Source organism: Lampetra fluviatilis, chromosome 6 (genome assembly GCF_964198595.1).
Source record: "Lampetra fluviatilis chromosome 6, kcLamFluv1.1, whole genome shotgun sequence".
NCBI lineage: Eukaryota > Metazoa > Chordata > Hyperoartia > Petromyzontiformes > Petromyzontidae > Lampetra > Lampetra fluviatilis.
Genome location: NC_136280.1, coordinates 14737940 through 14762357, shown reverse-complemented (window position 1 = coordinate 14762357; position 24418 = coordinate 14737940). Strand labels below are relative to the sequence as shown.

Genomic DNA, 24418 nt, shown 5'->3' with positions numbered 1-24418 from the left:
ACATTTGCAGCGACACCCGGCAACAAAGCACGGCCACGCTCACCGGAACAGCTGCAGAGACGGCCCAAACATTTCAGGCCCCTGCGGCGGTGCAGGCTGGCTCACGGCCTGCTGCTGGCCCAGCTGCTGCGAGTACAGCGAGAAGGGCATCTGGGGCTGGTGGTGCATGGCCTGGGGTGGGCCGGGAGGGGGCCCAGGTGGAGCCGCCCCACCACCCGGCCCGCCCTGGTAGGCCTGGCCCTGCTGCATGGCTGGGGGGCCGCCCCCAACGCGTGCCTGCTGCATCGGGAACAGGTGCGACGTGTCCACGTGGTAGTACGTCGGGAACTGTCCGGTTGGGGCTGCAAGAGGAAAGGCGAAAGTCAAACAAAAGGACCAGGTCACGTCGAAAAAAATGCCCAAAATATAGCCGAGCAGCACCAAGTTCGGAGCGTTGGGGTTAGAATTGGAAGGTAATAAGGTTAAGCACCAGCTAGAGGTGAACTGAGCCCATCATCTTCCCTCTGATGTCAAACCAAAGTACCACGATGGGAAATCAATGGTGGTCATCCTATATTGAGACTTGTCCCCATTATGGGAATGTGGATTTTTTTTCCGCTGACAGCTCATGTCCACTAAATGGAGAGGAGTGCTGCACCAACGCTTATTTCAGCAGGACGACTTTCGAATCTTGTTAACAGAAGCAATCGGTACTTTAAAACATCATGCACGGGAGAATATGTTTGGATACTTCGAACACCTCATGCAATGAGTTAAAGATTACTTTCCACATCATCCTCTCAACACTGGCCACTCACCTGGTCCCGGTTGAGAAAGGTACAGCTGCTGTTGCTGCTGGTGCATCATGGACGGCGCACAGCTCAGCTGGGACAACTGCGAAAGCTGTGATATCTGGGTGAGCTGCGGCATGAGGGACAGCTGGCTGGCCGCCTGTTGAGCTTGCTGTTGGTGCTGTTGCTGCTGCTGCTGCTGTTGTTGCTGCTGTTGCTGCTGCTGTTGTTGCTGCTGCTGCTGTTGTTGCTGCTGCTGAAGCTGCTGTTGTGGCTTCACCTTGCAGATGTTGCTGGCGTGCTCAGAGGTCATCAGGTTGGGTTTGGCCGCGAGCGAAGACGCGGATGAGGATGACACCACCACCCCGTGGTAGCTCACTGCGGGCACACGGGAATACGTCTTGGTTAAACTGGAAGCCAAATTGCTCCCTAAGGTACATCTAAGGTAAGACCGGCCAAGGCACAGGAGGGAATGGTGGTGGCCAGCATCACGCATAGCCACCATCTTCAATTCAACCAGTGCTGATGATCACATTCGACGTGACCTCACCAAGTGCCCAGGACAGGTTCAGGAGGTAGCAATGATGTTATCCGTTGCCGAACATCTAGCCCAAGTCACGTGGGCGTTCACACGTGTGCCACATATTATACCGAACGAATTTGGTTAGTCCACACACAAACGAAGCTGAGTAAAACAATCAAAAGTTTTAACTGCGTGGGCAAACCGTGCTACCGTTCGGCTTCCGTCAACCATTCTGGTGACGGCACAAGAGGCTCTGGTGCGTGCTCCCGACGGACCCGTCATGGAAACGCTGGCGACCTCAGTGCAACCCACCGGGTATGGAAGAGACACCGGCGTCGGCCATCGACATGGTGCCCACGTAGCCGCCGTATGCAGCAGGCCCCATGCTGTCCCGGGGCGAGACGAGGGGCCCCACGGGCCCGCCGGGCCCTGGTGCCGCCACGACGTTGACCGCCACGGTGCTGGCCGCGGTGGGGGGTGGCGGTGGGGGCCCCGCCGGTGGGAGCACCGGCGCCGGCTCGCCGCCACCGCCCAGGCGCGGAGAGTTTTCCCACGCCTTCCGTGCCGACTCCATCTGCGAGCGGACGCAACGGTTCGTGTCGACGCTTGGGTCAGTGTGGAACGTGCCGCCGGTAAAAAAATAATAATATGCGCCGCCGATGTGGTGGCACGCGCCCGTGATCCCGCACTGTGGAAGGCAGGCACGGTGCATCATGCAGACATCTTCGTGTACTATAAGACATGCTGGGCTGAGATGTGGCCAGATGATGAAAGTGCAGCAAAGTAGGTTTGGAATAATCACAATAAGCAACTAGATTCCTTCCCAACTTCTGAAAAGAAACTGGCCAAACATCTTCTTTCAGAATCTACCTAAATTAATCTGTAGGCTCACCAAGACATTACAGGATAAATATGGGGCATAACCATTGCACATGCCTTTTTATTGCTACTCAAACCAACCAACCAAACCCACCCAAACTAACCCACACAACACGAACCCACCCACCCACACAAACCTTCCTCTGCACCTCCGATTAGTATGATTGACTACGTACGGTGCTAAAGAAGTTCAAAGTACATAGGCACATTGCCACGAATACACTGGCTCTCAATACCATCTTGTGGGTGCCATTGGCTTTTACTGGAAGTTCATCATGCCTTTATTGACTAGTCAATGATGGCCTCTCGACTTAGGTACTTTTGCGGGTCGGTGCTTGGCAAGAGCACTTGCCCCTTAGGTTTAGCATGCGAAATGGAGGCTCTGCACCTAAGATCTCTGTACGTGTGCTCTTGCGTACAAGTGCGAGCGTGCAAGCCTGTGCGAGTCTGTGCTGACCTTTAGCGTGAGGTCAGCTGCAGACAGAGCCCCAGGAATGATGCTGCTGTTACTGTTGCTGCGTGGGACAGTTCGAGGGATGGGCACCTGCAAAGGAAAAAAAACCCATTAGAGGCAGCAATGCAAATGAGCTGACCACTCCCAACACACACACACACTTGAGTCGCATGATTATCGGGCAAGCTCCCCCACACACAGATGAACAGAAGAGCACATTCACATGGCTGAGATTTCCCCAAAGATCCAGGGTCCTTTGAATATCAAATTAAAGAAGCAATGACTTTTCGTTTTTTTCATCTTCAAGGTGCACACCTAGACTGAGTCGTGTGCTGTCTGACATGAGTTTGAACAATTTGTGAACGACAAAAAGAAATTCGAATTATGGTCAAGTCCATAATTTTCGCACCTCGGTGACATCACTTGAGCATTATGAGGTAGCCATCTGAGATGTTAAAAGTTTGATTTAACGGATTAATAATGCATCCAAATCATATAAAACAGCAAGGAACACATAACCCATGTTCCCCTTCATACAAAATAACATGCGTCTTTTGGAATGCATCTTACAAGTCGGTGACTTCTTAAGATTATTTCTTTAAAGTGACCAATTCCACATCTATCCCGGTGTGGCAGGAGTGCTCAACACACATTCACAAAAAGTCGTGAGTTAATATAATAGTTGGGGGATTCAACACACACACACACAGAGTGGCATTAATCTCTGTTGGAAGTGCCAAGTCAGTGGTGAAGATCTTACATTTCTGTCATAGGGGAAAGGGGGGGGGGGAGTCAATCTCTGCATTGCACAACTAATACAGACGACTTCTTATGAAAAACTTCCCCTAATGCAAAGTCCAGCGCCCGAACCGCCGCAACACCCAGCCCCTGTCACGGTGCACAAAGGGGGTCGCGTGGTGACATTTGGGCAGATTTATCTGCGTGCGACGGGAGGCTCACAGTAGACACGAGCGATGTGTCCAGTGCGGTGGGGTCATGGGCCGACAGGGGTTCCGTCGATACAGCAGTCGACGTGTACACATTCACGGTTTCCTGTAAACGGAGACACAGATACACAGAGCGGCGACAATAGGAATACGTTGATCAATTGTGATACCCTGGCCTATGCCAACATCACCTGGAATTCTTCCCGGTCTCCCATTAGAAGCTAAGCAAGTTTGAGTCTGGATAAAATTTGAATGGGGGGCCAAGTTGCGGGGGGACTACTTTAAGCACAAGATGGCAGTTCAGCAATAACTGTTGTGCGCTGTACATCACATTCACCAACCCACCCTGACCAGTATGATGAAGTTTGGTAAAACTTCATACTACTCAGTGTGGGAAGGCCTTCCCTTCAGCAGTGGATTGATACAAAAGTTGTACACACACAAGCAAACACTGATAACTTGGGCAACAATTCTAATTCAGAAGTGTCTGGCAATGGGCTGTACATTTTTTTCTACATTTCTAGCTGTGACCGAATACAAGCGCCACCCCCTGAGGAAGGAGACAAGAGGACTTGACATGCCCATTACCTTAATGGCAGCGTGGCCATGCTGCCGACGCTCCTCCGATGAACACGGTGCCTGGCTGGGAACAAACTCGGGTGCTTCAACCCCGGTCAGCGCGATGCTCACAGTCTCCGCTCCAACGGCGACCGGGCTTATCTTGCCACCCAGCACCACTCCTCCACTACCGGCGGCAACAACGGTGGTGCTGTCACCACCACCAACTGCTGCTGCTGCTGCAAAGACACGCATAGCGCAGCCTGTGTCACGCCCCAATAACGAAAGCCTTGGCTGCAGTGGCCCACAGGAAACGTGATCGCACTGCTGCCCGCTTGCGCCGTGTGGCCTCAGCTATGTTTTGCTTTGAGAGACAATCGGAGAAAGACACGACTTTGGTGGTTGCCGTCTCCGATGTGGTTTGCGGTTCTCCGTTTGTTTTTTCACATGATGTCCAAAGCCAGTTCAGTTCAGGAGGAAGCTCTGAGAGCATGTGGAGTGAAATGTCAGACATCGCGCTGAACAAGGTGCAACACAACCCGAAAATACATCAGACACCTGTGTAGCACAACCACTAAAAATGCAGTCGTAATGAACGGATTAACCTCTCTGCTAAATGTATTGAGCCTTCAGTGTGTGCGGCGTATGTGTGTGTGGCGTACGTGTGTGTGTGTGAGATGGCGCCTGATCGCGCGTGTAGCCTCACCCGTCGGGGTGTCATCCCTCCTCTGCCTCAGCGAGCGCTCCTTCCCCACGGGGCCTGGCGTAGGATCAGCACGATCGCTTGCAGTCTCCCGAACCTATAAGAAACGCACGCACCAAACACAGGATTCATGTGTCAACCTGGTACATACGAGTGCAAAAGACACTCGATCGATGACCACAGACGTGTAGGGGGATGGGGACACGAGACCTACAATGGAAGCGTGCGCACACGCAAATATACAACGCTGTCATACGAAAGAACACACACATGGGACATAAGCATACATATACAGCAATTGTGCACGAGTAAAACAAATGTGCGCACAAGCACATGGGACACACATACACCAGCAGGAGGCACACACACACAAGCACGCGACGTGTTTAAAATGCACGTTTTCAATGTAACCCTGTCCATACATTGTCTGCTGAACAAGAGGCACGGCGTATGAGAAAGAACCGGTACACTTTGAGTAGGCGGTAGGCATTATTGGCAGGGATGGCCTGCCTACTGGGACTCTCAGCTTAAGAATCAGAATATTTATTTATACTAGAGGAATCCGATGAGCGAAAAAGTTCTTTATCACAGATGTCCAGTATGATAATTGTTTTTTTAACCCTTTTATTTGGCAACAAAACTGACACCTTTTTTACAAGGAGTCATGTTTGCATAGACCACAATACCTGCAGTCGGAATGCCAAAAGGCGCATCTGGTCCAACACCATGTGAGACTAGGCTCTAAGGAAAGCTGTCTCGGGTGTGGACCAATCAACTTCAAGGACAGTGCTTACATTATCAGAGTTATGTGGATTTTTTTGCATTCCGACTGCAGGTATTGTGGTCTATGCAAACATGACTCCTTGTAAAAAAGTTGTCAGTTTTGTTGCCAGATAAAATGGTAAAAAAAACAATTATCATATTTTTCTACTGGCAAATGAGGTTCCAAAGATGTCCAGTAGTTCACAGATAAGACTCGGCTCCAGCTCAGTGAAGCTATGGCTTTGTGCCGGACCTGCACATAATGCGGACGGCAAACCCCTGGCTCCCGTACCGGCTCGCGCTGGGCCCGGGACGACCGCGCTCTCTGCTCCTTGGGCTCGGCTCCTGCGGCACCTCCTCCGACTGCCTCCACACCGCCCGGAGGCACCTCCGCGTGGGCGGGCCCAACGATGTGGCTCGAGCTTACGCTGGGGTGGGGCGCAGAGCCCGACACCAGGTGAGTGGAGCCCACGACTTGGTACGCAGAGCTGGGAGCGTGAGCGGAGCCCGACGGAGTTTGCTGGGCGGAGCTTGGGGCGAGCAGGGCGGAGGTTGTGACGGCCTGGTGGGCGGGGCCAGGGACCTGGTGGGCGGGGCCAGGGACCTGGTGGGTAGGGGTCTGCTGGATGGCGGGGCTAGAGACCGCCACGGCATCCTCCCGCGCGGGTTCCGTGCCTCCCTCCGCTTTTCCTGGGGCCAGCTGCGGGAAATTCACACGGGCACAAAAGACCTTCAACTCCTGCAAACGAAGGCAGTAATGTAAGGAAGTTAAAAAATTCAGTTTGTGCAGAATTTGAGTGTTTCCTCCAATATCCGTGTTTCCCTGGCCAGTATATGGGTTTTGCCCACATTCGAAACAATGAAAATACCAGTTGGCCAGATATTCCGAGCAGAACCACTTGCCACAACAATCTGTTGAAGGCTACAGGGTGGGATGTTTACCTTATCCACGCGTGCGAGTGTATACACGTGTGTGTGTGTGTCCGTGCGCGCACGTGCGTATGTGTCTTCACGTCTATGATCGCGGGTGTGAGCGAGCGTGCTATGCGTGTCGCCCCACAGTGCGAGTGGGGGAGGCTCACCTCCGTGGAGCCGGCTCGTGCCGTCAGGGGCTTGTTCCACGCATTCACAGGAGGCGGCACGGGTGCTGCAATCAGAGGCCCAACTGGACGCGCATGCAGAGAGAGGACACAAAGTTAAAGCACAGACACGAAAAACAAGAAGACACAAAAGCACAATCTAAGTCACAGACCGACACACAAGATATGTATCAAGACACAGAAAAAGATCCCCCCATATAGACAAAGACTGTTGGGGAAAGTGCTGTTCGCGAGCAGCAGCTATGAAGGCCAGCATGGCACACGAGGGGGTCGGTGGTCAGCACCACGTCTGGCAGTCTTAGTCTCCCCAGTGCTGATGTAAACACATCACATCAGGTACTCATTTAAGGCCGGTTTACTTATTTGCAACCCATTGTTAATCCCATTACACAGTATTGTAGCAGAAACTTGGGATTCATCAGACAATAAATAAAGCTACGACTGCAGTTGACCTGACACAGATGTATTTCCAATATTCGAAATAACATCATTTGTTTCCAACTATGATGTGCTTCTGGTAATTATCAACTCAAGAATTCTGAAACATAGCTTTTATTATGATTCAGCAGAATTATCCAACTACATGAGCCCACACTCTACCAGGTTGACGAGGGGCTAAACGTTCACCTGAACGTTCATGTTTCAAAGCATTATGGAATAAGACGAACGCTCTGTGAAAATCCAACTGTTTTACAATTAACGTAACATGCCTTCCAATGAGAATTACAATCGATGAGGACCATTTCCCATAATCATTTCCTATTTGAGCATTTTTTACACGCTTTTATTTAACTCACTCCGTCTGTTGTCGTATCCTCAAATCTTGTAACTCAATTTCAACCGTCTTTCCAATGTCGTATCGACGGCAAACTTGGTATAGGTATGTCATACTGATGACAATAATATATTCTATCATTAAAATATATATTTTTAAACAATCTTTTTTACGGCTCTAATTGTCCACGCTCAACTCACGTTGGCTGTAAATCACCACGTCCCTTATGTTATGGCAAGCCTCGGGGAGCCACGCCGAGGGGCGGGGGATGTGGAAGGAGGGGAGGGGCGATGGGGGAAGGGGGCAAGGGGAGGGGCAGCTCGGACAGTACATTTCATTAAAGCGTGTTTAAAAAAAAGTATTTTTAAATATTTTATTTCACCTCCTCCCACCCCAACAAACCTCTCTTGCCAACGTCTGCCTGCGCTCCATTGCTGGGAACAGCCACAGCTGCTCCAACATCACTCGCTCCGTTCATTCCAAACTCTTGCACTTTGCCCTGCTGCTGCTGCTGCTGTTGAGGTTGTGACTGCTGCTGCTGACTTGGCTGCTGTTGACCAAGTTGCTGCAGGTTTGGCTGTTGTGGGGGGGCTGGGAGCTGCTGCTGTTGCTGTTGTTGCAGCTGAATTCCCAACAGCTGGGCTGGCTGCTGCCCTTGCTGTTGCTGTGCAGCCTGCTGCTGCTGCTGCGTCTGCTGCTGTTGCTTTTTAGCCAAGCGAGGCGGCAGCTTATTGCTGTTGCGATTTTTTTCCTTCTCGGGGCGGCCCTTGGTCGCCACCTGCTGTGTGAACAGAGGGCAGGGATCAGACATCATGATCGTCGGCGTCATCGACATCAACAAACCAGCTAACTGTGTGAAAGTAAAAAGTGCAACTTTTTCCGTGTCCGTCCCTGAAAATGTCGTACAGTTGCATAATTCGAATTGAGGTGCCCACAGAAGTTTACAGGAAGGCAAATAGGTGGTAATCATGTCTGTTGTAGGTTGAGTGCCATCATGCCCTCATACACGGCACTCTTTCTGGTTTCCTCCCACATACAGTAAGGATTTAGCTCACCATCGCAATTGGAACCCACCATTATGGTTAAGATTGAGGCAGAGCACAAACTAGCATTTTCCCCCACAATAATATCCTAATTGTTCTATCACATTCCTAACACGAGACAAATCTCTATTTGGAACTTTCCCATTGTGTGAAATAACGGCCCAAGTTAGTGATATAGCAGACTGACTTCTGACATCTCTTCAATTCCCCTCTTATCCACACACGGTAAAGCACCTAATGATATGCCTTCAAAGAGTGTTCATCGAATGGGCAGCCAAATAAATGTCCTTGGCCTCGCGGGTCGAATACACCAAGTTATTTTAACACCGAGGGCTTTCGCATCCAATATTATCCATATGAGGTTTTCTTACAGGAGAATCTTTCCACACAATCCTGGCTGGCACCTGATGGCGCTGGTTGTAATTACCGGTGAAACATCACTCGAATCATTTTGTTAACGTGACAAACCTTACTAATTGCCTGCGTCGAGTGGTGGCGGGTTTGACGACACATTTAAATTTACGCGATCTAACCCAAAAAAACTCGTAAGGACGCCAAGACAATTGAACATGCTGGCTTCTTTGTGCAGTCAGATGCAGACACCAGTACCTGCTTAGATTTTCTCTGCAGATGGCGCTGCACGGCAGAGAAAAACTTGCAATCAGGGTAAGGGCACAACGTGTGCCCTTGTTATTAATAACGGGCGGCTGGAACCTGGACTGAACCGAATATTTCAGCGGTGCCATCTTATGTGATCTGACGTGGCCGTAAGCGCCCTGACTTAACCAGCAGGCCATCGCAAACGATCCAAAACGTCAAGCAGAAATGCTTAACAATCACTCCGAGTGATTGTTACGCTTTCCCTTACTACGCGAGTAGTGGGCCAGTGCACCCAACCACCGTACCCCGTGGGCACCTGGCGTCGGGGTTTGTCATCTGCGGAATATCTGTACCCCCCCCCCCTCCCCTATCCCCGTCACTCGCGCGTTGTACCGGTCTCTCGTTTAATAAAAAAAGGTAAAAAAAAAATGTCGTGGGGATAAGAGGAGTGGCAGACGTGAGGCAAGGGGGGCTGGGGGGAGGGCAAGTCATGCCGTATGGCGTAGTGGCATGCTCTACCGGAGCGATGGGCTCCTCCTTCTTGTCCTGGAGACGCTTCTGTCGCTTGGACAGAACCTGAGTGAAGCCGGCGCCCGCGCTCTGTGGGTCCTCCGCCTCCTCCATGCTCAGCAGGGGGTGATCGTCGATGATCACCACGCCTGCGGGCACGCACACACGCACACACGCACACAGACACATCAACCATCATAGACCGTCCAAGAAAATGCTGTTTGCAAGCATCTATCAAGGCATGCACGCGACACAAGGAGGGTTGTGTGGCCAGCACCACTCCCAGCTGCCTTTGTCTCTCCGTCAAGTACTTATTTAATGGTTTCCCGTTCCGACACGTCTGCAAGTTGCAGGGTGGGTCCCCGTTCACCGCTGAATCTCGGAACGCGTAAGCAGTTGGCTTCTCTAAATAAAATTGAAGCTTAGCGCCGTTGTTTTAAAAGACAATGTACTCACACCACAGAGAACCATCGTGACACGACCGCACTCTATGATAACTGATGCCAAACTGTACCAGACGCCCTCCCGCATGAGCTTGTGGGAGCGTTGGTAATCGATAAACGTTGTAAAAATGTTTCTTCCGTTTCCATTCCAATGACGTAGGTCATCGGAACCGGAACGGGTTAAGAGCCGAGTGCTCGAAACGAGAACGCCATCCAGCAAGTTTCCACCGGGAGCCTCGCAGCTATGAGCGCGCCTCGCCCACCGCGACACTCACTGGCGTAGTTGTTGAGGTCGAACTGTGAGATGGCGTCCGCCTTCTCCTTGGCCTTCTTGGCCTCCGACTCCTGCCTCTTGGCCTGAGCCTGTTGGGGGTCTGGGGGGGGCTCCGATGGGGGACCGCCGCCGCCACCCCCTGCGGCGCTGGCGATGCGCTCTGGCACTCTGCACACACGCGACCAACAAGAAACCCGAGAAGAAAGGTGTCTTCCCCCGTTCATTTTCAAAAGGAGGGCATGCGCCGCCGGCGCGCACAATGCCAAAAGCAATCCCAAAACTGCTTCAACTACCTTTCATGTTACCAGGGTAAGGCCCACAGAGCTATTTCTCTTTTTCAGCAGTGAACTGGCCACTAATGATAGCTCAATTAAGCAGATTATTGCGTGAAAATTCATAGCAGTAGTTAAATACCCTAAATGCATGTTGATTCTAAATGTGGAGGGAAAAAAAAAGTAGAGGACCCAGAAAAAAATCGACATGACCATGGGGAGAATATGCAAACTCCAAATATACAGGCGTCAGGGTTGGGATCGAACCCATTACCTCCTGTATACTAGGCGAGGTGGTTAGTGTCTTGTCACCGTGGCGTCCAAAAGGAGAGGGGATAAACACCAACAATGCTCATGCGGAACTGTGTGCATTTGTCATGGTGTTTGCTTAAGCTCATATGAATCGGAATCAGAATATTTATTTATACTGAAGGAATCGGTTGCGCTATAAAGCTTTTTTTACAGATGTCCAGTCGAGGCGGGTCAGAATATTACAACAACGATACAAAAACAATATAGGAGTGAAAAGTATAGGAAAGGCAAACAAATAACTTAATAAAACATACAACTAAAACTAAGCTATGTTTCAGCTTAGAAAGTAAAGCTCACTGAGCTATTAGATTTTTTTTCAGAAGAGACCCGCCATCACGAATGATAGTGCATTTACGTGGAAATGTAAAGCAGCAAAACAATTTAAATAAAACGTTGCACAGAGAAGACCTGATGCAGGTCATGGTGAGAATGAAACTGGTACTATTTAGACACATGTGCAGAATGGACAACCGAGGAAATGTTTTACTGTGTTCTGAATGGAAGGAACTGTAAAGAGAGAAAGATGCAACAGAGAATGGTTTGACAACGACATAAGAGATTGGTGCCAAAAAGATGTGCACTACTTGAGCATATAAGCACGAGACAAAGCAAAGAAAAAACAAATGACGAAATTCCCATGAATCGTGACGATGAGGATGATGAATCGTGTCGGCTCAGCGGCGGGGGGGCAGTGATGTCGCCGTGACAACTCGCATGGAAGTACACGGGGGGGTGGGTGTGTATGTGTGCCCGGGGGAGCAGTAGTGTAGCGGTTAGCGTGCTGCACTGCAAACCTGGCGACCCGGGTTTGATTCCCGCTCACGGCAAACACCAGTGACGATTATCTGAACCGGTCCTGGGCCTCCCCTAGGTCGACTCAGCCTCAAATTAGTACCTGGTGCGGTGTGTAAACATTGCCACTAGGGAGACAAAGGCGGTCGGGCGTGGTGCTGGCCACCCACCCCCTTGTGTACCGTTCCGGCCTTCATAGGTGCTCGCTAACAGCACTTGCCCCTACAGTCTGTTAAGGCTATATGGGGGATCTTTGTCTTTTATCTTTGTCTTGGTGTGTAGCGTTGTCAGCCGGCCACGTACCCCTTCTTGGCTCGGTGTGCCACCGCGCTCACCCGGTCCCCCCTCCCGCCCCCCGCCAGCCGTCGGTTTGTCCTCTCCCGCTCTCCTCCCCGAGGGCCACCCCCCAGTGCCCGGCGAGATGAACCCTGGGCAGGGCCGCCGGGAAGGGGAGCGGCCCCGCGACCGCCACCGCCGCCCCCACCTGCTCCTCCCCCGCCGCCACCGCCGCCGGTTACTCCTCCACTGCCTCCGCCACCACCACTGCCATCACCACTCGAGGAGTCTGGACCCCTATGGGAGGGGAGTGGGCGGTTGGAGAGGGGGTGAAGGGAAAAGCAGAGACCAGCAGTAAGAGTGAAACAATTGTGCAAGACCTAGTGGACGCTGCCATTGAGACTGTGTTCTGCCACAGCAATGTGGAATTTCCATCCCTTACTTATTGCTCCTTAAGGAGATGATCAATGCTCCATGCTTATTTGAGGCCATTTAGTACATCTTTGTTGAAGTGACAAAAGGTATTTAATGGGGGAGTTCCAGCAATACAATCACCAGAGCTGAAATGGCAAGGTCTACACTTGAAGATGATTCTAGATTTGAAGTTTTCGTGACTGCAAGGATCCATACTCTTGGTTCTTTCGGTAAAGTCACGTAGGTAAAATAATAATAAAAAAATCACGTTTCGATTACAACACAATCGAAACGTCGTGATTTAATTCATAATTTATTTTATTTTATTTTCTTTACCTACGTGACTTTACCGAAAGAACCAAGCGTACTTGAAGATGAGTTTACCCCCAGGTGTCTGAAATCCGCTTTGAAAAGGGCGCCCCCCATTGGCAAGATGTTATCTGCCTCACGTAGGATATAGGTCGTGGGTTTAATCCAAACCCTGTCGCCACCTACATTTTTTCCGGTTTTTCCCTCCACATTTAGGAACACGCGTTTAAGAGTATTTGCCTGCGAGAAATTTCCAATGATAAACCACTTTGCTGAGCTATCATTTGTGGCCAGGTCGCTTCTGAAAGAGAGCTATAGCTCAGTGGGCCACACCTCGTGAAATAAAATGTAAATAAACCCTAGATACTCAAGTGATGCTATCTGAGATCTCAGTGCTGGCGCATGTACCGCGAGCCCACCGATCCAACCGAACACGTGGCACTCCATTGTACCTGGGGTGCATGTCTCGAGTGCGGATCTTGCGCTCTCTCTCTGTGAAGTCACTGCTCTCTGAAGCCGTCTCCCACTCCTCGTTCGCAAGGTCGGACGGTTCGGGGGAGCGGGCTCCCCCACCTGGATGCACACACGCAGACACGGGAGGAAACAGAGGCACACACATGTACCCAGACGCATACAAACGTAGACATAGGTCTTCTGTGCAGGCGTGAAGACTGCAGGAAAAAAAGTGCTTTTAGTGTGTGCCTGTTAAGGCCGACATGACACAGGAGGAAGTGTGGTCAACACCACGCCGCATTGCCCTCATCTCCCCACCGCTGGTGTTTGCTTACACTACGAGATATTGTGCAGGTTTTCTGGGTTAGATCGCATAAGTATAAATTGTGTCGGTAAACCCGCCACCACCCGACACAGCCAATTAGTAAGGGTTTTCACGTAAACAGAACATGCCAATTCGTTATTGGTACAGCACACCAGTGTGTTGGAGAGCAAATCCATAACATTTACAATCTGAGTACCGGGTACTCGTTTAAAAACAGTCGACCTAAGAGAGGCCCAATAATGGTTTAGATTTCACGTGTCACTGAAGCTGACAATGAGCAGAATCCAAACACAAGTGTTCAGGATGTCAGTGCGCCGTGCTTAACACTTGCACCAACAACCGCCATTCGCCACTAAGTGGCGGTGACGCACCACGGCGTTTGTTCCAGGCTGTGTGCACGTAAAGGCTACGTGAAGTGTCGAACGCTTGCTGGCAGGTCACGGGGCAGACTCAGGTGCCATAGGTCACCTGACTGAGATGACTGGCCGATGCACCACCTGTGCCCCCTACTGTGCCAATGTGCTGTGTTTAAGCCGCCCGGCGCTCCGCTCCACCAGGCTCCACAACGCTCCACACGCACAACCGTGCATTTTCTGCGCCTTCAATGACTATGGACACCATGTGGCGTGCACTTTGATAGTAATGCACAGGAGGAGTTATTGGGCAACTGTGGTGGAAATTCAACTCTTGACTTTCAAAATTATCATTGTAGTGAGCGCATTCCACAATGGGATACGCAGCGATGCATCATCACCGTGATACCATCACAAACACATGCAATTATGGCACACAAAAGCCAACTGATTTTTTAAATTGCCTTCAATATAATTACAATTTAGATTTTATAAACTCTGAATGATATTGTGCCCCAGTACACGTTTCGGCAAGAAACTAGTGATGAGTTTGAATACAGGCTGAATAGGGTCCATGTTGGCTGGGTAGCGATGTGGCTCAACTCACAAACGTAAGATCACGTTACAATCTCAATCAGGGGTCATGTCAGCCCTTCATCCCTCTGGGGCTGTGGTAAGTTAGTAGAGGGTGTAATATTAAGAGTGGTCTCCACCAATGAAATCTGTTTTTTTTCCCTACATTGTTTCACGGCTGCCAGCATTGATTAGGATCGCCAAATGTGGCATGTAGATAAGGAATCATAAACCCGTTCCCAGAATCGGAGGAAAAACTAAAATAAAATCACTTTACCGTAACATCAGCAAGTCAGAAACAGAGGCTCCCACAAGACCATGTGGGAGGGCGTGGCAGTTTGGCGCCAGCTATCATTGTGCGGTCGTGACACTACAGTTCTCTGCGGTGAGCACAATGTCTTTAAAAATAGTGGCGCTCTGAGTCTCTAAATCAAATTAACGCCAACCGATTGAGAGTTCTGAGATTCAAAGGTGAACGGGACCCACCCTGCAACTTGCAGACGTCTCGGAACGGGAAAGGGTTAAGTGTATTCTGTACAATACCGTATAATGAAATACGATTTCATAACCAGAAAAGCTGTTCAAGTGAGTTTAGAGAAAAGTAGGACAGAAGTAGAACTATAAAATGAAAATATGACGAGACTGATGGCCGATGAATACTCCTAAGTATTGAGCCAATTGTCCAAACAACCCTGTGTTGTATCTGCACACTTCGAATGTATCCAAAGCAAAAGAGATCATTATATTATTTATCTTTTGTTTCACCCGAAATGTACATTCATGATCCAAAACAATCACCGAGTGCTCCTAAGAACTGCAGGAAAATGGATGAAGTAAATATTTTGTCATGTGTGGTTTCATTCTTCTCCTTCGGTCGTCCATGTTCCCCAAAGTCAACACCAAACACAAGGTCACGCGACTTCCACAACCTGGCATCTTCTGGGTCTCTTCCAACGCTGCACATGTACCTCCAGGACGGATGTCTTAAACGAGGGTTTCCAAAAGTGTTTACAATGCAACGCCGTTTTCTTCGCTGCCGAGCCAGTGAGCTTGCTCCTGTGTGGGGTGTTGAAATGCCTTCCAAATGTTTCGGCGCTAGAGAAAGCCATTATTATCACCATTAATTAAATTAACCATATTTATGTGTGTGGCGTTTCACTTACTGTTGTCGGAACACACGTCCTTGTTTCTTTAGGTCCTGTTGAGTTCTCTTTAATGCAATGGCACATTCATTCTGTGGCCGTCTGCAATGCTCTTCCTTCCGATATTACGAAGACACTGGAGCGCTGTGCAGTTTTAAATCTAGATTGAAAACTCATTTCTTTGGAACTGCTTTTTGTATTTAGCTGGTCCTTCCCCTGCACCTCCGATTAGCACGGTTGGCTACGTACGGTGCAAAGTTCAACATAAGCTACATATTCATAAAATGTTTGTTACCGCTCCCAACATACGTTATCGGTGTGTTCTTTCTTAGCCTTTTACCAATTAAATTCACAATATATAATTGTCCAATAAGTTTATGCACTGCCAGTTCATGTCCTTAGATCTTCTAAACCCCCGGCATTCTCAGCTGTAATGCTCCCAATGCATTTTACCTCCTGGCCTCATTGTCACGTGCTGCATGGTTAGTCTGACGACAATATTGACGAACCTCTTAATTTTAAATATATATCACTTTGGTTTTCTCGATGTTGATCTTCAACCCTTGTTCTGTTGTAGCTCTGTTCAGAATGTTCAGCATTTCATGCAGCTCTTTTGTGCTAAGATAGCTAAAGGTCAGTGGTCTGCAAATCTATTAGCTTCAGCACGGCTGCATAGCCCGAATCTTCTATCCTCAACTTTATGCCATTCAGGCTTCAATCCACCTAATAGTTCCCATTTCACTCCCATTAGGGACACATTTCTGAATGTAACTTTGTCAGACCAATACAATTAAATCGGTCTTATTAGGAAATGCACTCTTCTCTCTCCGCATACACAGGACTGTATGTGAGGTTGTCATTCATCGTCCTTGGGCTCCACTGGGTGTGAGCTGCCCACTCCTCCCCGGTGATGGTGTGGTCTCACCAGCCTCCCTGGGTGGACAGAGGAGCAACAAGGCCCCCCCCCCCCATCCACAGCTGACCATCCACGTTCACCACTCGTGAGTGTGCCACAAGCCTGAGGTTAAGGAGGTAGTCCGGGGCTTCAAGCCATCTGTACCCTAAAGTAGTGCAGCTACAATTCTGCAGCTTTTGACTGGCCCTAGCAGTGACAGGATCAACTCGTGTACGTGCACCGCATAATGAGTTCCCTTCCACCTTTCTTAATCTTTCAAATTTATTTTTTCTAAAAAGCATTTTATGAGAATATTCAAAGTCTCTGTAGATCAACACAGCTCAGAGATTTGAGTCTAATCTCAAGTGAAAAACCAACACACGCTGGTTTAGTGAGGAATGGGCAGGCAGGGTAGATATGTTGGCAAAAGACTACGTTACATACAATCAGAGGTAGGATTCCAATGGGAGTTGTGAAATCAGAAAATACAATGCTACATGAGGGATAAAGAGTCCTTCACTGTTTTACAATAACGTTCCCCGTATAGCCTTTCAGACTTTGGGGCAAGTGCTGGTAGTGCATACTTAGGGCATAGCACACAAGGGAGGTGGAGGCCAGCACCACGCCCGGCAGTCGTTTCCCCAATGCTGACGTTTAAACAGCACACCATGCACTCATTTAAGGACGAGTCGACCTAGGGGAGGCCCAGGACCAATTCAAATATTGACCACTGTTATTGGTCATAAGTGGGAATTGAACTCGGGGTTGCCGGGTCTGTAGCACAGCACAATAGCCACTACACTACCGCTCCCCCAAATGAGTCGTAAAATCAAAGCACTCAATCTTAAAACACCATTTCACTTGAATTTTTTTTATATTATACTTTGATTTCCCTTGTTCTTTTTCTGGAAGAACTGTTGAGGTGGTGGTGGTGGGGCTCAAAGTGTGCAATTCACAATCAGATGGTTGTGAGTTCAAATCCCCTCTGATGGTTTTACTTTTCCCCTTCGCCCCTCTGTGCTCGTGAATCCTTTCCAATCTGTAAAAACGTAAACTGCTTTTCAGACAGACTAATGGGAAAATTCCACTTCTGGCCCAGTGCCAACAATAGAGGTGACAGCACTGTCAAACGCTGATTTAGATTGAATACGCATTTCGTAGATTAAGAACTCATTTCCTTATAACTGCTTTTTGTGTTTAGTTTGTTGTCCTTCCCCGCACCTCACATTCGCACGGCTGGCCACGTATGGTGCGAAATAAGTTCATACAACTTACATTTATTAAACATGGACACCAAGTTTTTTTTTTAATTGGGACCATATATATAGATGTGGATTTTGTTATAACTGACATAACCTTGTCGTCAAGGAACCAAGGCAATAGATAAGATTTTGTACCTTGGTAAAAACTTGTTTCTCTGGTCCATGCCACTACTCAATCTCAACTATCAATTCCCATTAGGGCCACGGAACGTGATGCAGAGTTGTTGGGGTGGGCACCGTCTCTCACTGCTGCCACCTTCGTAATCAGAATCATTACTTACACTGGAGGAATCCGATGAGGTATGAGGCTTTTTTGTCAACTTACTTCCCCCACCCACTATCTATGAGCCTCGTTGTTTCTTCTGCATCTTTGAGAGCTGCAGACAGTTTTAGGCACAGCTAGAATATTTAACTATATTTAGAGCAATATTCAAACTTGTGAACGCCGAGCCTCAGGTAGTGATGCTATTTATTGAAAAAGCGCTGAAAGAATATACCAAACTGCTTTGACAAGCATTTCCTCAATAGACCTCTGATCACAGGAGTGTTTCCCCCATGCGGTGTAAAATGGGCTTAATGTGTTACCTGTTATGCATTTTAAATCTCTATTATACTGATGTTAATTATCACTACATGTGCTCATTCATGCCGTGCAGGACAATATTATTCTGCTGCTCTGTATAATTCAATATAATTATCAATGTACCTCCCCACGGCAAAGTTAATCCAAAATAAAAAAAACCAATCATGATGGGCTTGTTAAGTCATGAGTGACCGGGGCTGAGACCATCAACTTGCTAACACTTGAGAGCCCGGTTTAATCACAGGTTCTTGCCCAGATTCAAACCCAGGACTCCCAAAGGTGTTGTTTTAGTGCTCAGACAAGGGCATCAAGATTCACCCAAGTCACGCGGCGACCTCTTTGAATTAGGGATTTTATTCCAGCATCACACGCATGCACTTTTTTTGTCACAAACATAAAATATTTCCTGACCACAATCTGTAAACACATTCCTCAGCATAAAAAAAAATCACTACTGGGATGATGTTTTTTTCTGTATCTTAAAATCCTTTCACTTAACAGTTACTAAAAAGACAGAGTTAACAATGTAGCACATGTTTATTTTGTAAAACGGGTGTCATGTACAGTTATGTACAACAGCAAGGTCAGACATAACCTACAAAGCAGACCCGAATGGGCGCAATGTTGAAACGCCAAATCCTCAGTCAGCTGCCAGAGCCTCCGCAAGTTTAACTTTTTTTTTACAAAACTCCTTTAAAATGTTTTAAAAAGACTAAAAAACTAAGCAGGTGTCATGCTGCTTCAAAGAAAAGCTACACTTTTGTCAGTCAATTGCTTGTTTTGTAGAACGATGAAATGCATAACGGAAAGTCGCCAATTATTTCATTGCCTCTTGCTTTTGTTAGTTATATTAAGTGGTGAGTTGGCCGGTGAGCATTCTTTATCCGGATTGGTGGAGCATGCAGGGTACACAGAGGAGGAGTCTTTTGAGGCTTATACACAAGAGCAATTATTCTTGGTCTTCTTTTTCATAAGGCTGATTGATGTAGAGCAACAAGTGGAATTTTACAGAGGCGGTTGAGAGCCAGATGAATGTGTCAGGAGTAGCAGAGTGGTATCGCTGCGATGATGCCACCTTCGCACGAGTGAATCTGGCATGGAGTCGTTTTACGTTCCAGTCTGTTCTGGGTGTATGCTTGGTGTATGGCAGCGGCGAATCTCACCTACTTAAACGACGAACATGCCACCACTTCCCTATTTTAAGCGACGACGACGACAACAGCATGGCAATAGGTCTAAATTGCAGCCAGCAGTAACATGCGCATGAAGCACACGGTAAGGATTAAAATTCCTCACAGCTGAATGCGTGTTGCTCATTGATATTAACTGAATCGTGGATTGCTTTTATGGGGAATGGATACCCAAAAACGGTGCTGTGAGATCTCGGTGAACAGAAATTTACAGCGTGTGGATTTACACTGAATGAGGAAGCTGTAAGGAATTTGATCAATACCATTCATACATTTACAGGCGTGTCTCGCTTAACGAGCGTTTTTTTACGAGAATTTGAGCAATTTGAATTTGACCAAATTTGTTAGAAAAACGAGTGAATGTTTGCATGTTAGCGTAACAAGCAGAGACCGATTTATCAAATGCGTCCAGTGGTGGCAGGGAGGGAAAACCACGGCCCGCAGCTATTTGCTTAGCAGCCGTGCTGCGTGAACCATGTAATTTAGGTGGGTGCAGGAGAGGGGTAGGGTGGCAGTGTGTGGGCCTCGTGAAAGCACTGTACCATATGGGTGGCTGGCAGGATGGGTGGCTGTGGGGAGCGATGGCGAAACGGTAAGCGCACAGCGCTACGAACCCATCGGCCCGAGTTCGATTCTCACTCATGGCCAATACCAGTAACGATTATCTGAACCGGTCCTGGGCCTCCCCTAGGACGACTCGGACTCAAATGAGTACTTGGTGGAGTGTGTAAACAAACATCGCCACGAATGAGGTGTGGTGCTGGCCACCCACCCTTCATCCGCCCTGCGGTGCCGGCCTTCAAAAGGTGCTCACTAACAGCACTTGACCCAACAGTCTGTTAAGGCTATACAGGGGATCTTTGTCTTGGGGGGAGGTATGTGTGCATGCATGAGAGACAGCGAGCGTGAGAGGGCTGTGTGACTGAGTGGAGAGAGTGTGCGCGATTGTTGATTTCAAATGTGGCTGGAACGAGGTGATATCATATGCTATATATGGGGGATCTTGCATTGTGGTTCCTCACGTGTGGCAAGTGTTAAATTTGATATTCATTACTTTATTTTAAAATTTTAGCAATTTGTATTTCTCATGTGAAAAAAAGTTGTTCAAAAGTGGAAGATTTTGGGGGCTGTTATGTAACTCTTGCTTTTAATATGGGAGTAGTCAATCAGAAAAACGACGACCGTTCACTTTAACCGAGCAATTTCCGCGGAACGTATATCTCGCTCGTTAAGCGAGACAAGCCTGTAGTACTACTGGCTCCCAATTTAGTGAAACGAGTAATGGGATGTTTCAGTTTTCCAGCATGCCATTTTAAGCTTGTTATTACACGTGATATAAAACACAGGAAAGCGAGCGGTACGTGTGTTGTAGTCCTCACAAATTAAAACAGGGCAGTAAAACTAAATTAAAACAACACAGTGTTATCTTAACAATTATCTTTTGTAACAAATAACACTAATAATTTATTTCCTTACCCTACAAACACCTTATTAAGACACGAAACTTATGAAGTTCCTACTTGGGATGTTTGGTTAATTCCTTTGAACTTATTTTTACCCCCTTTTGGGAATACACCTGAGTAACAGAAGAACAAAAAAAACAACCCATAACATGCACTCAAAAATACGTCCATACTGGTCGCCAACCTCCTCGGCTGTACTGCCTATCACAGGCACTTTTGCTGCCCCCGAAGGTGGCGTTTCATGCACTTCATCTCAGCATGATCCCCCACCAGCCCTGTCTCTAAAGTCACTGGAAAAGACACAAGCCACCGCGCCATTTTAACAGCGTTCAGTCAATATTATCTTCACTTCACAGTTTTTTTTGGATCAGAAGGAAATAACCTTGGGTCGGGTTTTAATCCCAATGGCTGCCCATCATTTAAACAACAAAGTCACTTGCCCTCACTTTGCCGTCCCATAAGCACTGCAGAACAGAGTTAATAAACCCCATCTCAGCCTCTACATCTGAATGCAAAAAGCCATTTGCTTCATGGACTCAAAATATTTAACTGAACTGCCCAGCAAATTCCATTGAGAATTTCCCAAACCACACAGTGTAGAGTAAAGCAAACATTAATATCATACCTACAAAGTAAGCCACAAAGTGCTTGAATCCCCATGCTTAAACCAGCAGTGGACAACGTTTTTAACTGTGGCATCCACATTCGTAGAATGAAAACTGACTCAATGACAACCGCTGTAGACTGCAATAAAATAATCAGTGCAGCCTCACAAGGTGTCCATTTTACTGACTGCAGAGGAAAGAAGCAGGAGGCAACGGAGGAAGTAAAGAGAGGAATGGAGAGTGGGAAATAAAATTGAAGAGAGGACATTTAAAAGGATGAGGGAGAGGAAGACTGGGAAAGTGATGCAGATGGGGGAAGAATAATAAATCAATCAATAAGAGTGAAGGGGAGGAGGAGAGCTGATGGAGCCAGTGGATCCAGGCTGAGATTTTCTCACCAGCTCATGACAAAGATTCCTGAAGCTCTACAAAGAGCTGTATCTCAGCCATACATCAGTAAATAACCCACACATTGATTGTAAATAACAATACACTAAATACATTTTGAGGCAGGGAATTCTTGTCCACTTACTCCCAGCTGGCCCTCTCAATCCAAGCGCCGTACGCTTCACTGATGCCTCAGCCTAAATGCAACGAGTCGCCCCCCAACCACCCACCCAAACCCTCAATGGCACGGTCGCGCGCTGTTACCTGGAGGGCCCGCTGCATCATCTCCGACTGTCGCCCCCCCGGCAACCGCCCCTCCTCCACCGATGGCCGCCCCCTCGGGTGACACGGCGGTCCCAGACGTGGCATTGCCAGCCGGCCCGCGGGAGGAGGGATCCACGCGGCCGCTGGTTGCCGCCATCGCCGCCGACCCGGGAGAGTGGCGTCGACGCGTGAACCGCGGGGGTCGATCCTGCCACCGCTGCCACGACGCCGCGTGGCCATGCGGGTGGCCCAGGGCCTGGTGGCGCCTGGGTGGGCCCTCGGTGCCACCACGCCGTGATGGGGGACCACCGGTGCCGCCGCCGCCACCCCCACCACCGCCGCCGCCGCCGCCGCCGCCACCTCCTCCTCCTCGAGTGAAACGCCGTTCTGGCTTTGGCTGCCACTGAGCGAAAATAGACATGAAACATATTATTTGGGTCTTTCGGTAAAGTCACGTAGATAGGTTCAAAGAAAATAACAAGAAACTACGACGTTTCGATCGCAACACAAGCGTTCGTTGTTATTTTCTTTGAACCTATCTACGTGACTTTACCGAAAGACCCAAAGAACATGAATTCCTGCAGTCACGAAAGCTTTAAGTCAAGACATGAAACAATTTAGAGAAATTGCCCTTCATAACGGTTATACAGACTTAATTTAAAGACAGAAAAATCATAAAATTGTGATTTTTATTTTAGTCACACTTTCAAACTCATGATGGGGACAGCTAGTGTTAACAGAGCAAATGCATTAAAGGTTTCAACCTTAATTTGAAAGTGCTCAAAATGGCTGATCTAATTGGAGACTGGCACCCGATATAATAATAAGTTATGGTTAACGGTTAATTTTACATAGCATCGCTCATAGAAATTGCATCTCATAATGCTGAGAAAACCCAGACACGCTGGAAGGCAGCCAGGCTGTGAGAGCTGGTGCCAACAATTGCCCAAGCAATATAGTCCTCTGGATATTAAATGTTTTTAGCCAGTTAAACAGTGCTCATGCAGGTGGGAGGAAACAGGAGCACCTGGAGAAAACCAGCACGATTGAGGGGGCAACATTATTCCATAAAGAAATGACAAATGGAGATAGTCCAAATTTTGCTGTATCCCCTCCATCTGGCGAGCCAGGGAATGGCTCCGTCTCGACGCCCTCGGAGTAGCGTGGCATTTGTGCAATGCACTAACACCTGCCTCCACGGTGCTGGCATGCACGCGCACGTGACCCACCAACGCCACAGTGACGTGACAATTCCAAATCACTACGAGAGCAAAGACATAAGCCTTGTTTATAACCCTCTAACACGTTCATACCGTTGCAAACTTGCTGGCCCGTGAGCCGTGCCAAACGTTACCTGCGACTTGTCTGCGGGTTTGTCAGCGCCTCCAGGCTCAGCAGGGCCACCCCCCTCGCCCACCTCCCCGGCCCTCGAACCCCCGTGCGACCGGGGGGCCGCGCCGTTCCGCCCGCGCCCCAGGTACGCAGCGCCTCGTCCGCGGCGAGACGGTTGCCCGCGTGCCGAGAACACGGCGCCTCCCCTCTCTGCGCGTTCTCCCCCTGCCGCGCTGCCCCTCTCGCCTGTGCCGGAGCCGCCCGCTCCCCCGGAGCCAGCGAAGTTGTCGCGTCGGCGGTCGGGCGCTGGAGGCCGGTCATCTCGCTCGTAGTCATGCTGCTTGTCAGTGTCACCCCGTCTGATGTCGGTGTTTTCCGACCGGTGATCTCTGTGGCCAGACCTTAAATGGGACCATTTAAATAGACAACATGCACAACAATTATCCTCTGTTTAGTGTTGCAGGACACAGGAGTACGTTCCAAAGCACTCTAAATTGAAAACTCATTCCTTTAGAACTGCTTTGTGCAGTTAGTTTGTTGTCCTTCTCCCCGCACCTCTGAGTAGCATGGTTGGCTAAGTACGGTGAGAAAGAAGTTCAACATAATACATACATAGCGACGGTGGTGGGTTTTCCCACCAATCAAAGGGCTGCCCAGTTAAAATTTGCATGATAATGTAAGATCGTCGAGCGGCCTCCACGGCGGGCGCCCTGACGTGGCTATGTTAATTTGAGAGATTAGCATGTTAATTCGAAGATCGCAAAGCAAAAACCACGAGGTCGGCGAGCGAGGTGGCTGTTAGGGCGAGAAATTTTACCTGTTAATGTGGGAAAAACCCGCCACCGCCACGGTCGCTGCCCACCACTTACATTAAC

At 48.8% G+C, this 24418-nt stretch overlaps 1 protein-coding gene across 6 annotated transcripts in view; it reads right to left on the bottom strand.

Annotated features, from left to right (window-relative positions):
• Positions 1-24418, bottom strand: part of LOC144933192 (uncharacterized) — a 97131-nt gene that overhangs the window by 14015 nt on the left and 58698 nt on the right. For 4 of the 6 annotated variants that reach the window (XM_078857821.1, XM_078857824.1, XM_078857825.1 and 1 more), the window contains 16 exons: positions 23566-23944; positions 22212-22614; positions 13169-13289; positions 12021-12290; positions 10343-10509; positions 9634-9773; positions 7874-8252; positions 6679-6761; positions 5889-6296; positions 4838-4931; positions 4162-4370; positions 3587-3679; positions 2630-2716; positions 1606-1867; positions 798-1148; positions 44-341 (listed from right to left, as the gene is read on the bottom strand). In XM_078857821.1, coding sequence (XP_078713947.1) covers positions 44-341; positions 798-1148; positions 1606-1867; positions 2630-2716; positions 3587-3679; positions 4162-4370; positions 4838-4931; positions 5889-6296; positions 6679-6761; positions 7874-8252; positions 9634-9773; positions 10343-10509; positions 12021-12290; positions 13169-13289; positions 22212-22614; positions 23566-23944 — 3744 coding nt within the window. The remainder of the gene's footprint in view (positions 1-43; positions 342-797; positions 1149-1605; positions 1868-2629; positions 2717-3586; positions 3680-4161; positions 4371-4837; positions 4932-5888; positions 6297-6678; positions 6762-7873; positions 8253-9633; positions 9774-10342; positions 10510-12020; positions 12291-13168; positions 13290-22211; positions 22615-23565; positions 23945-24418) is intronic. The other 2 variants (XM_078857822.1, XM_078857823.1) reach the window with 2 other exon arrangements.